General features: G+C 37.9%; 1 protein-coding gene across 1 annotated transcript in view; it reads left to right on the forward strand.

Moving 5' to 3' along the window:
- The window catches only part of rab35b (RAB35, member RAS oncogene family b), an 88,546-nt gene that overhangs the window by 19,260 nt on the left and 55,690 nt on the right, over positions 1-13,596 (forward strand). The window contains exon 2 of the mRNA XM_073055684.1: positions 9,224-9,274. Within this exon, the coding sequence (XP_072911785.1) occupies positions 9,224-9,274 (51 nt within the window). The remainder of the gene's footprint in view (positions 1-9,223; positions 9,275-13,596) is intronic.

Below are 13,596 nucleotides of genomic sequence, written 5' to 3' on the forward strand. Positions count from 1 at the left end.
GATTCCATCCATTCTGCCTAATAGTATGACAAACCTTTCTGAACTGCTTCCAAAGCATTTATACCCTTTCTTAAATGATGAGACTAATACACTTAACTGTCATTCAGATAAGAACTCATCAGAACTCTATATTTAGGCCTCATAGCATTAGCCAATAACATTTTGATGGCTTTCTCAATTACTTGCTGTACTTGAATACTGAACTATGACACATAGGTCCATCAGCATCTCAGAGATCTGTGATCTCCTAGCATCTACGTAATAAGTTTTTTTTTAATCTTTGCTAACAAACTGATATTTGTCTGCTTACTCAACCTATCTATAGCTTCCTTTTGTCTTCACAATTTATTTTCCTACTTAGTGCCATTAGCAAACTTCACCCAATTTATTTAAATATATTTGAAAAGTTGCATTTTGCCAACCAGGGAAATACTGGTATATGTACACTATCTTCTGATACCAGTCAATCTATCCACATTGCCTGTTAACTCTTTTCCATAAACACTGCCTAGCCTGTTGAGTTCCTCCAGCATTCTATGTGTGTGTAGGATTAGTCTTTAAGTAGGTGGTTGGTAGACCTTAGGTCAATGGGCCTGTTTCCATGTTGTTTGACTTCATGATGTGATCAGAAAAGTTATCTTGCCAAGCCAAATTGTCTGTATATCACATTTTAGTTCTCTGCAACACCTCCTACTGATCATCTGTCATCTTATCCATGAGCAAATTTGCATAGTTTAGTCTGGTCAGTCTGCTTTAGTGCATTATAGTTAATCTTGCCTCAATCTAAAATCTTAATGGCTTAATGGTTTTCCCTTCCAAACACTACATTAAGCTCTGTCAATTACGTTTTCAAACTCAGACACCACTTTGTGTGCTGTGGTAAAATTAGAAGTGGGATGCATTTATAATATTTTTTAAAATGTTTTCTTTCTGTTTTTATAATTAGACCAGAGAAGCGGGTGGCAGAATAAACCACACCTCTCATGACAGCAGGTGCAGGAAAAATATGTTTGGGAACCTTAACTCCATCATGTTATGATAACTAATGTTCAAGCATTGTTAACATCGTTCTGACTCAGTACTCGTTATTAAATCCTGTGTGGTCTGTTAGCTCTGGAGCATACTGTCACTGGGTATTATTCTGAACCTCCTCTCGAGAATATTGTCAAAATAGGCTTTCAGCCATCATGTCTGTGCTGATCTCAGAAGAGCTTCCGACCCTGATGCCACCTTGCAGTACCAGGTCTATGGCTTATCTGTCATAGTTACTAGTGGAGACGTCTCGTCTGGAACCCCTTCACTGCAATCATGAGTCTCCTGTGAATTGGTGACCAGAACTGTACACATTGCATGAACAATGGTCTAACTGATCTTTAGTTCCGACATAACCTGATTTATTCTATCAATTTGCTATTCTTTTGCTTTTGTTATGTTGGAATTTGTGGAAAGACTTCAGTTTATTGTACGTTCTTAATTTCTGCCAGATGTGGTAAAACACCTACTTGAGTCCTTATGAAGATGCTTCCATGGTGCTATTGGGAAGTTCTAAGATTCAGACAGAGTGACAAGGAATAGTGATTCCAGGGTGGTATGAGCCTTACAGCTGATGTTCCTATGCCACTGTAGCCCTTGTTCTCAGCAGAAGTCACAAGTTTGGCAGGAGTTGTCAGGGTAGTTTAGAGAAACAATTGCACTGCATTTTATTAGATGGAACACAGTGCAACTAGTGTGTGCCGGTGATGGAGTGCCAATCATACTAGTAAATAGAGGGTAGTATTTTGTATGTTTTCTCTAACCAATTTATTTGTTCTGCCTTTTAGGAATCTGTGCACTTGTACTTTAGTGTTCCTCACCTCAGTATCTTCGCCCACCTTGTTGCAACCATCCCAAATGCATTACTTCACACTCTTCTGCATTAAATTACATCTGCCATTTTTGTGCCAAAATTACTAAAGCATTTCCCTTCTCTAAGTCTAAAGCTTTCCTTCTGACTGTCAGTTACTGGGTGTGATCTTCAAATTTCATCATCTTGCCCTAACATTTCGGTGTAAATCATTAATAAACCAGAAAGAGCAAGGGACTAAGTTTTGAACATTGTGCCCATTCCAATCATGAAAACATCTGTCTGCCATTATCCTTTGCCTCCCGCATTGAGCCATCATTAGATGTAATTTGTCAATCTCTACAATACAATGGTCCTTTATTCCTTTAATCAGACTGCCAAACAGGATCTTGTCAAGAGTCTTGTTGAAATCTACATAGACTATTTCAAAAGTACTGATTCTCCATGTTACTACTTCAATTAATTTATTTAAATTGATCAGAATTTCTTTGACAAACAATCACACTGGTTTAAAAAATGCTGTCTTTGATCTGTGCCTTTCTAAAGAAAAGTTTACACCTGTAGCTTAGAATGGATTCCAACAGTCTTCCCAAGATGAGAGTTAAATTAACTTGTTGACTCCTTAGTATATAATTTCCTCTTTATTTAAGCAATGATTCTATGTCAGCAGTGTTATAGCCTGGGAATAATTTGATAGATTGATTCGTCTTTCACTATTTCATCTCTTGTTCTTCTAACAGGCTGAGATATATTTTAATACTTTCTCATTTATGATGTTTCACTCTTTGCCACAATTACAACATCAGATTCATTTACCCCTCATAAAAAAACTTCATTAAAAAGATTGTTCTCATCCTCCAATCTCCTTGCTTTTTAAGTCACTAAAGGGCTCTATTCTTTAACTCTCTAATGAATGTTTTTTGAATTTTCTTTAATTTTATATGCCAGTTTTTTCACACCTGCTTTTGCCTTTTTGTCAATCTCCATTTTAATTACTCTTGTACTGTATGAAGCTTTCCAGCTTTGTGTGGTGTCTGATGTACGCTTCTTTTCTTTGCCTTCACCTCTGCCTCTTAGTCGTTCATCTAGATTCCGCAATCAACTCTCTTTCTGGGAAACATTCTTGCCCTGAACCCTTGAATCTCCTCCATCAATGCCTTGTGTTGACCCTCAAATAGCTGATGCAGTCCACTTTTGCTAACTCATCACTTAATCTAAAAAAGTTAGCCTTAGAACCTTTATTCTTTACTCTTTGATTTGCTGTCTTTGTCATGAGCTAGTGTGCTAAAATGATATGATATGGAAATTAAAATACCTAAATAAAGCAACTTTTCTTTTGCCATAAAGAAGTCTGATTTTCATCTTGTACATCCAATCTACGAAGATGCTACCAAGGGGTACATGTAACCTCCACTACAATATTAAATAATTATTAATTCTACCTTGATATTCACTCTTCTACTTCTTCCTTTTCAATGAAGTCATTGTATGCTTGATTTTACTTTTATTGTTACTTTTCTAATATTCTTCCTGTAAACTGTAAGCCTGCAATACTTATTTCCCAGTCCTGACTGTTTTGCAACCATCACTGTTCTCACAGATGGTATCAAGCATGTAAATTTGTGCCTGCTGTTTATTCAATTTGTTTCGTATACCTTTAGGTGAAGAATGCTTACTTGGGCAGCTGACTTCAATCTTCAATGTCTCCCTTGCACTGTAATTTCTGACTTCAACCTTATTCCCATAACATTCAAAGTAAATGTATGTCACCATATTTTCCTCTGAGATTTATTTTCTTGCAATATTCACAGTAGATACAAAAAAAAACGCAATAGAATCAATGGAAAACTACTATACAAGATGGACGTGTAACCAATGTGCAAAAGAAGACAAAGTGTGCAAATGCAAAAATAACAATAATGAATAAGTAAATGGAACATGAGTTGTAGAGTCTTTGAAAGTGAGTCCATAGTTTTTAGAAACTGTTCAGTTTTGGGGTGAGTGAAGTTATCCACACTGGTTTCGGAGCATGATCGTTGAAGGATAATAACTGTTCCTGAACCTTGTAATGTTGGACCTAAGGCTTTTGTACCTCCTTCTGAATGGCAGCAACAAGACCAGAGTGTCACCTGGATGGTGGAGTCCTTGATGGATGCTGTTTTCTTGTGGCAGCAGTCCTTGTAGATGTGCTTAGTGGTGGGGATGGCTTTTCCTGTGATGGACTGGGCTGTATCCACTAAGCTAATCCATTTATGGACATGAGTATTTCCAATTGGTGTTTGGTTTAGAACAATTACTCGTTTTTGTGTCTCTTTGAATTTCCTGCCACTCTTACCCTTCTGGCCCTCCTAGATTACCCTTAAATAAAGTCATTCTTAATTTATATATCCTCAGTTCTAATACCTTAGTTCCTTTCCAGCTCATGTAGAACCCATTTTCCTTCCTGTTCCTGGTTTAAATGTTGGTGCATGAGTTGGAAAGACAGTTTCCCACATAAATAATTGGGATCATATTGTTTGTCCTCGAACTTGAGGAAATAATATTTCTCCTGTGAATAGTTATAGGACCAAATTACTAATCACTATAAGATTGAAACAATTTATTTTGATTTACTAAATGTGACCATGCCCTTTTGTTTGTGTGGGCATACATTTTGTAGCTGAGGTAATTGGCTGGTTTTTATCTTAATTTTTTTTAAATCCTGCTTGTTTCAAGGCTAAAACCAGTCATCCATGTTGTGCTTGCCTTTAAAATCCATTTCAGTTTATAACACCCGCTGCCTGTCAGTTTGGAGCTGATGTGCATTGTCTCTTGTCTGTGGTTAAATCTCTGCTTTCTTAGCACTGCTTGCCCTGTGGAAGTCATCCAAAAATTAAACTTTATTCATCTTGTTAAAAGACTGGTAGCTGATGGTGAAGTGTTATATACTTATTTTTCTAGAAATTGTACTTGTATACATTCAGCATCCACTTTATTAGGCACATATGGACAACTCGCTAATGCCAATATCTAATCAGCTAATCATTTGGCAGCAACTTAATGAATAAAAGCGTTCAGACTTGTCAAGAGGCTCAGTTGTTGTTCAGACCAAATATCAGAATGGGAAGTTATGTGATTCTTTGACTATGGAATGATTGTTGGTTCCTGATGGGGTGGTTTGAAAACTGATCTCCTGGGATTTTCATGCTCAACAGTCGGTAGAGTTTATTTAGGATTGTGCAAAAAAAACAAAAAAAAACATCCAGTGTGTGGCAGTAATGTGGGTGAAAATGCCTTGTTAATGACAGAGGTCAGAAGAGACTGACCAGACTGGTTCAAGCTGACAGGAGGGTGACAGAAACTCAAATAACCTTGAGTTAAAACAGTGGTGTGCAGAAGAGCATCTCTGAATGCACAACATGTCAAATCTTGAAGTGAATCGGCTACAGCAGCAGAAGACCATGAATTTGCTCTCAGTGGCCACTTTGTTTTTTTTTTGTAATTTATTTTTTATTCATCATTAAACAAACATTTCCATGAGATGTATTTCAGATATTGTACATATCTATCATAGTCATATTTGCCACAAATCTCCACGTAGTATTTATTTGAGGTATCGACTTATAGAAAAGAGAGGAAGGAAAGAACAAGCAAAAGGAGAAAACTACGTACAAGTAGGGAGTGATCCTTTTTTTTAAACAACATATTCATTGATTAGTGAGAATAAAATCAGGCCTATGAGGTGTTATCTGACGAAGGGTCTCGGCCCAAAACGTCGAAATCACTTCTCCCTATAGATGCTGCCCAGCCTGCTGTGTTCTACCAGCATTTTGTGTGTGTTGTTGTTTGAATTTCCAGCATCTGCAGATTTCTTCGTGTTTACTCTGAGGTGTTATGTAGTTAAACCATTTTCCCCAGTATGAATCAAATTGTTCAAACTTATGATTAACAGATGCTGTTATCTTCTCTATTTTGTAAATATCCATTGTAATTTCCATCCATGCGTTTAAAGTTGGACTGTCCTGTGATAACCATCTCCTGGTAAGAGACTTTTTACCAGCCACCAGCAGTATATTCATTAAATATTTATCTCCTTTCAACCATTGTTGAGGTATATACCCAAAATATATGGTCTTACTTTCTAAGGGTACTTCACATTTAAAGATGTCTTGTAGGGCATTCAGTATCCCACTCCAACAGTCTTTGATAACGGGGCATTCCCCAAAAATATGATAAGGGTTTGCATTTTGATTTCCACAATTTCTCCAGTAAACAGGAAGGTAACTATCATAATGGGATTTCTGAGAGGGTGTAATAAAATATCTTATCAAGTTTTTCCATCTGAACTCCCTACATTTCTGTGAGGTAACTTCCATTGCTACTCCATATTAGTGTCCATTCTTCCTCAGATATAATTATCCCTCCTTCCTTCTCCCATTTTGTTTTAATGTATGAAGTTGAATGTGTTTTAAGATTTGACAAACACTTAAACATACTTGAAATGATTCTACTATTGTTATCTGAATTATATGCTTTTCTAAATAGCTCTATCAAACATGTACTTGCCTTGGTTACATTTTTAACCATCCTATTAACATACTGTTGCATCTGTAAATACCGATAAAAGTCTTGTTTTTCTAATAAGTGTTCCTCTTCAAGCATTTCAACACCGAACAGTGTTCCTTCTTTCATTATATTGCAAAGAACTGTTATTCCTTTAGCTGTCCAGTCCTTAAATCTAGCATCCAGTTTATTTGGTGTAAAATCCGAGTCATATGCACACCATTTCAGAATTGCAATATCTCCCTCTAGTTTATATTCTTTTATAATAACTTTCCATATTTAAGAGTCCATTTCACCCATAGATTATCAATAGTATTTCTGTACCTTTGTAGGTTATCATTAGCCAAAATTGCCTGTATCCCCTCTTTAATGTTTTTCCATTGAGCATCATATGATGGTTTGCACCAACATATCACAGCTCTCAACTGTGCTGCAAAATAATAATCTCTAAGAGAAGGTTGGCTAATTGCAAAATTTTGGGATGAACTCTAGGCCTTTTACCTTGCCATATATATCTTGATAACATTTTGTTTCATTCATTGAATTGATTTTGATTAATCTCTATTGGTAGGTTCTGAAAGAGATATAATAGTCTGGGCAGTATATTCATTTTAATAGATTCAATCCTTGAACTGAGACTGAAAAAAGGAATTAGGTTCCATCTTGTTATATCTTCCTTAATTTTTTTTATATATAGGCTGATAATTGCAATCTGATAATTTTGCCAAATCTTTTGGCATAATGATGCCCAAATATTTGGAAGACTCTGTTTACCACGCCCAGAGATATCTACTTTCAATTTCTCTTGGTGGGCTATAGTTATATGAAAGTAATTGGGTTTTATCTATGTTGATCTTGTATCCTGATAATTGACCATGTTGTTCAAAGGATTGCATTAATTTAGGTAAAGAGTATGTTGGTTGCCCTAGATGGATCAAAGTGTCATCTGCGTTACAGGCCAATTTATTCTCAGTTCCTTTCATAGTAATTCCCCTGATATCTTCATTTTGTTTGATGTATTGAGATATTGGTTCCAGATATAATGTGAAGAGTAGCAGTGACCATGCACAACCCTGTCTCATGCCCCTTTCTAGGGTAAAACTATTTGATAAATATCCAATGATTTTAATCCTAGCAGTAGGGTTGTCATATAGTGCCTGTATAGTTTTAATAGTTGTGCCAAATCTATGTAAAACTCTGTAAAGAAAATTCCAATTAACCAAATCAAATGCCTTTTCATTGTTCACGCTTATCACTATTGCTTCAATTTTATTTTTTCATATATGATCCATAATGTGAAGTGTCCTTTGTATATTGTCTTCTGTTTGGTGTTGTTGTATAAAACCTGTCTGATCCTTGTGTATCAGTATGGGTAGAAACTCTTCTAATCGTTTGGCCATGATGGAGGTAAATAATTTACATTAAGAACGGATATTGGTCTAAATGACCCACATTCCATTTTATCCTTGCATTTTTTCGGTTATAGCTGAGATTATCGCGTACTTCCAGCTGGGTGGCATTTGTGCCTTTTTTTTGGAGCCCAGTTCAGACAGGAATGAACTCATTTTTAAATTCTTTGTACCACTCTGCCATATACCCATCTGATCCTGGTGACTTGCTTAATTTAAGCCTACTTATAGTTCATCTTCAGTTATGTCAGCAGTCATCGTTCTATTTTGTTCTCTGCTTAAAATGGGTAACTCTAGAGAATTCAGGAAGGTGTCAATTTGGGTTATGCTTCCCCGGAACTTTGGAATATAGAGTTTTGTAAAACACTTCTAAAGCTTCTTGAAATTCACTTAGCTTATTTTTTATCATTTTTGTTTTTGGATCCCTCATTCTATGAATTGTATTTTCTGCTTTTTTTTTTCAGTTTCCACGCCAGTATTTTCATAGACTTAGATCCTCTTTCATAATGTTTCTGTTTCAGAAACATTAAATTTTTCCTGATTTCTTGCGTAGCCAAACTATTAATTTCATTCCTAATTTTTTAATTTCCTCTAATGTATCCTGTGCCAAATTCAATTTGTTTTTTTTCTACTTCCTTCAGCCTATTTTGCAATTCCTCTAATGTTTATTCCTTATTTTTTCTTATGAAGATAATGCTATAATTTTCCCTCTTAAGACAGCCTTCAGAGTATCCCATAGAATGGGAGGTGAAACCTCTCCATTATCATTGAATTCTAAGTAAAGACCAATTTCTTTTTTAATTTGTTCCTTAAAGTAGGGATCATTGAGTAGACTTGAATTTAGTTTCCAAATAGTATTCTTTGGTTGTAGGTCAAAATCAACAGATATATAGGTGCATGGTCATTTACATCTATTGTCCCAATTCCACAGGTGTTTATTTTATCTTTGTCTTTTCCAAATGTTATGAAATAGTCTATTCCTGTATCTACAGAATGGGGGGCAGAATAATGAGTGTAATCCCTTCTGTTGGGGAAAAGGTCCCTCCATATATCAATTAGACCAACATCCTCAAAAAGTATATTAACTTTCTTGTGTAAGGATTTTGTTTCATAGTTTTTTTTTATTGGAAGAGTCTAACTTTGGTTGTAATTGTAAATTTAAGTCTCCCCCACATATCAGGAGACCTTCTGTTTCAGTGGCCACTTTGTCAGGTACAAGAGGTCCATTACAGTGGGTGCTGAGTGTATATGCATATAGATAATGCCGTTCTGGTGTATTAAATATGCAGCTTCCTATGGTCATAATTCAATGCAGAGTGAAATATCAGTTTCCACGTGAAGAAATCACACGTATGGAGTTGCTTCTCATTCTATAAGATGTGTGTTTGATCAAGGATGCATCTCTTGATTGTTCTGCTCTGTGTTACAGGTGTAGGGAAAAGTAGTCTTCTACTACGGTTTGCAGATAACACATTTTCAGGTAAGCATAGCTGGTTTTTCATTTTCATCTTTAAAATGCAGCACTTCATTCCTGTGTGAACAGGAGTTTTCCCTTTACAGCACTTGCATTTTGCAGTTTCCTTTCAGGTTCGTCTGCTCTTTGTCCTTTGTTTTTAATCAAACAGTACAGTTCATCATTAGCAGGTCAGCTTTTTTGACCTATGCTCCTACACTATGGAACTCAATACCTAATACTTAAGGGATGCAGACTCTGTTGACACTTTAGAACTCCAAATCAAAATCCATTTATTTAACCTTGCAGTTAACTAACATTTTGTCATTTATTTTCATGTTTGCACTTCATGCCATTGTAGAGCACTTTGTACTACATCATTTGTGAAAAGTGCTCTATAAATATATTGTTATTATTATTATTCATGGATTATTGTTACTTAGATTGCAGCAGTGACTGCACTACAAGGGTGAAAGAATTTTTATTAACTGTAAAGTGAAATTTCCTCACATTTTAATCCTAATAAAACCATAAGATATAGGAGTAGAATTAGGCCATTTTGCCCATCGCGTCGGCTCCACCATTTCATCATGGCTGATCCAATCTTCCCCTGAACCCCAGTCTCTTGCCTTCTCCCCACATCTCTTCATGCTCTGAGCAACCAAGAATCTATCAACCTCTGCCTTAAATAAACATAAACTTGGCCTTTACAGCTGCCTATTGGCAAATAATTCTACAGATTCATCACCTCTGGCTAAAGAAATTCCTCCTCATCTCTGTTCTAAATGGATGCCCCTCTATTCTGAGGCTGTGTCCTCTGGTCTTAGACTCTCCCACCATAGGAAACCTCTTCTCCACATCCATTCTATCAAGGTCCTTCACCATTTGATAGGTTTCATTGAGGTCACTCCTCAGTCTTCTGAATTCCAGTGAATACAGGCTCAGAGCCATCAGACGCTCTTCATGTGACGAGCCTGGAATCATTTACATGAACTTCCTTTGAACCCTCTCCAGTTTCAGCACATCCTTTCTAAGATAAGGGACCCAAATCTGCTCATAGTACTCCAAGTGAGGCCTCAGGAGTGCTTTACAAAGTCCTAACATTACATCCTTGCTTTTATATTCTAGTCCTTTCAAAATGAATGCTAGTATTGCATTTGCCTTCCTCAGCACAGACTCAACCTGCAAATTAATCTTTAGGGAATCCTGCACAAGGACTCCCAAGTCCCTTTGCACCTCAGTTTTTGTATTTTCTCTCTATTTAGAAAATAGTCTATCCTTTCATTTCTTTTACCAAACTGCATGACCACACACTTCCCAACACTGTATTCCATCTGCCATTTCTTTGCCATTCTCATAATCTAATTCAGTAGCCTCACTACTTCCTCAAATCTACCTGCCCCTCCAGCTACCTTCATCTACAAACTTTGCAACAAAGCCATCAGTCCCAACATCCAGCATGATCTAACATTACTGAATTTTTTTCAGAAAGTTTGTCAGTGCAAGCTTTTTCTCCCTCTTTATTATTATTCCTTTTGATACTTTCCAGATCTATTATCCTACCACAACCACTTTATCTGGCAGCACATTCCACTGCATGAAAAAGTTGCCTCTCATGGCCCTTCTAAAGCATCTCCTTCCCAAATAAACTTGTGCATTTTGTTTTGGACTCCTCTGCCTTGGAAATACACTGTTACCATCCATCTAGTCTATGTCTCATAATTTTAAACACTTCTATAATGCTGTCCCCTGCTCTATAGAAACATAGAAAACCTACAGCACAATACAGCCCCTTCGGCCCACAATGCTGTGCCGAACGTATACTTGCTTTAGAAATTACCTAGGGTTACCCATGGCCCTCTGTTTCTAAGCTCCACGTACCTGTCCAGGAGCCTCTTAAAAGACACCATTGTATCCGCCTTCACCACAGTTGCAGGCGGCCCATTTCACACACTTACCACTATCTGCATTTAAAAAAAAAACACTTACCCCTGTCATCTCCTCTGAACCTACTTCCAAGCACCTTAAAACTGTGCCCTCTCATGTTAACCATTTCAGCCCTGGGGAAAAAGTCTCTGACTATCCACACAATCAATGCCTCTCATCATCTTATACACCTCTATCAGGTCACCTCTCATCCTCTGCCGCTCCTAGGAGAATAGGCTGAGTTCACTCAACCTGTTCTTATAAGGCATGCTACCCAATCCTTGTGAATCTCCTCTGCTCCCTTTCTATAGTTTCCACATCCTTCCTGTAGTGAGGCGACCAGAACTGAGCACAGTACTCCAAGTGGGGTCTGACCAGGGTCCTATATAGCTGCAACATTTCCCCTCAGCTCTTGAACTCAGTCACACGGTTGATCAAAGCCAATGCATCGTGTGCCGCCTTAACCACACAGTCAACCTGCGCAGCAGCTTTGAGCGTCCTATGGACATGGACCCCAAGATCCCTCTGATCCTCCACACTGCCAAGAGTCTTACCATTAATACTATATTCTGCCATCATATTTCACCTATAGAAATGAACCACCTCACACTTATCTGGGTTGAACTCCATCTGCCACTTCTCAGCCCAGTTTTGTGAGCTATTGATGTCCTGCTGTAACCTCTGACAACCCTCCACACGATCCACAACACCCACCCCCCAACCTTTGTGCAAATTTACTAACCCATCCCTCCACTTCTTCATCCAGGTCATTTATTAAAATCTCAAAGAGGAGGGGTCCCAGAACAGATCCCTGAGGCACACCACTGGTCACCAACCTCCATGCAGAATATGACCCATCTACAACCGCTCCGCCTTCTGTGGGCAAGCCAATTCTGGATCCACAAAACAAGGTCCCCTTGGATCTCATGCCTCCTTACTTTCTCAATAAGCCTTGCATGAGGTATCTTACCAAATACCTTGCTGAAATCCATATACACTACATCTACTGCTTTACCTTCATCAATGTTTTTATTCACATTCTCAAAAATTCAGTCAGGCTTGCATTTTGACAAAGCCATGCTGAATATTCCTAATCATGTTATGCTTCTCCAAATGCTCATAAACCCTGCATCTCAGGATCTTCTCCATCAACTTATCAATGTTCCTGGGCTATCTCCGCTCCCTTTCTTGAATAAGTGAACATCATCTACAAACCTTCAATCCTCCAGAACCTCTCCCATCCCCATTGATGATGCAAAGATCATTTCTAGAGGCTCAGCAATCTCTTCCCTCATCTCCCACAGTAGCCTGGCGTACATTTCATCCAGTCCCAGTGATTTATCCAACTTGATGCTTTCCAAAAGCTCCAGCACATCCTCTTTCTTAATATCTACGTGCTCAAGCTTTTCAGTCTGCTGTAAGTCATCCCTATAATCGCCATGGTCCTTTTCTGTAGTGAATACTGAAGTAAAGTATTCATTAAGTACCTCTGCTATCTGCTCTGGTTCCATATACACTTTTCCACTGTCACACTTGATTGGTCCTATTCTTTCACATCCTATCCTCTTGCTCTTCACATACTTGTAGAATGCCTATGTTACAAGAAAATGAAAACTGAGCCTGACTAACCATTCCCTGTAACCTAGGCCCCTTTAATCCCTGCAGCATCCTTTCTGCACTCTTTCCACTTTAACTGCATCCTTCCTATAACATGGTAACCAAAACTACACAGTGCTCCAATTATGGCCTCACTAACAACTTGTACAAATAGAGCATTAATGTCCCAACTCCTATTTTCAGTGGACTGATGAAGGTGTGCATGCTAAGTGTCCTTCACTACACCCTGTCTACCTGTGGTGCCATTTTCAACAAATGCTGCAAATAGTGCTGCTTGATTCTTCTGTTCTATAGCACTCTACAGAGCCCTACCGCTCATAGTATTACTTCCCAGGTGTGACTTGCCAAAATGCACCTCCTCACATTTATTTGTCCTCAAATTCATTTGCTGCTTCTCTGCCCAGATACCTAAATGATAAAGATCCTTCTGTAATCTACAATAAGAAACTTCCTTCACTATGAACAACACCACCTAACTTGATGTTATCTGCAAACTTACTGATCAAGCCTTGTGCATTTGCACCCAAATCATTATTATTAAATAATGAATAACAGGGGTCCCAAGATTTGCACATATGATACACCACTCCATTCCAAGAAACAAACTTCAACTACCACCCTCTGTTTCCTCCCTGTGAACAAGTTTTCAATCTACAGAACTAGCTCTTCCTGCATTCCATGGGACCTAACCTTCCAGACCAGCCTACCAGGCAGGACTTTGCCAAAGGCCTTACTAATGTCCAAATAGATAACCACCACTAGATAACCACCAAATAGATAACCTAACCTCACCTGTCCTTTTAGAT

The sequence above is a fragment of the Hemitrygon akajei genome, chromosome 9 (assembly GCF_048418815.1).
Source record: "Hemitrygon akajei chromosome 9, sHemAka1.3, whole genome shotgun sequence".
In the NCBI taxonomy this organism is placed as follows: domain Eukaryota; kingdom Metazoa; phylum Chordata; class Chondrichthyes; order Myliobatiformes; family Dasyatidae; genus Hemitrygon; species Hemitrygon akajei.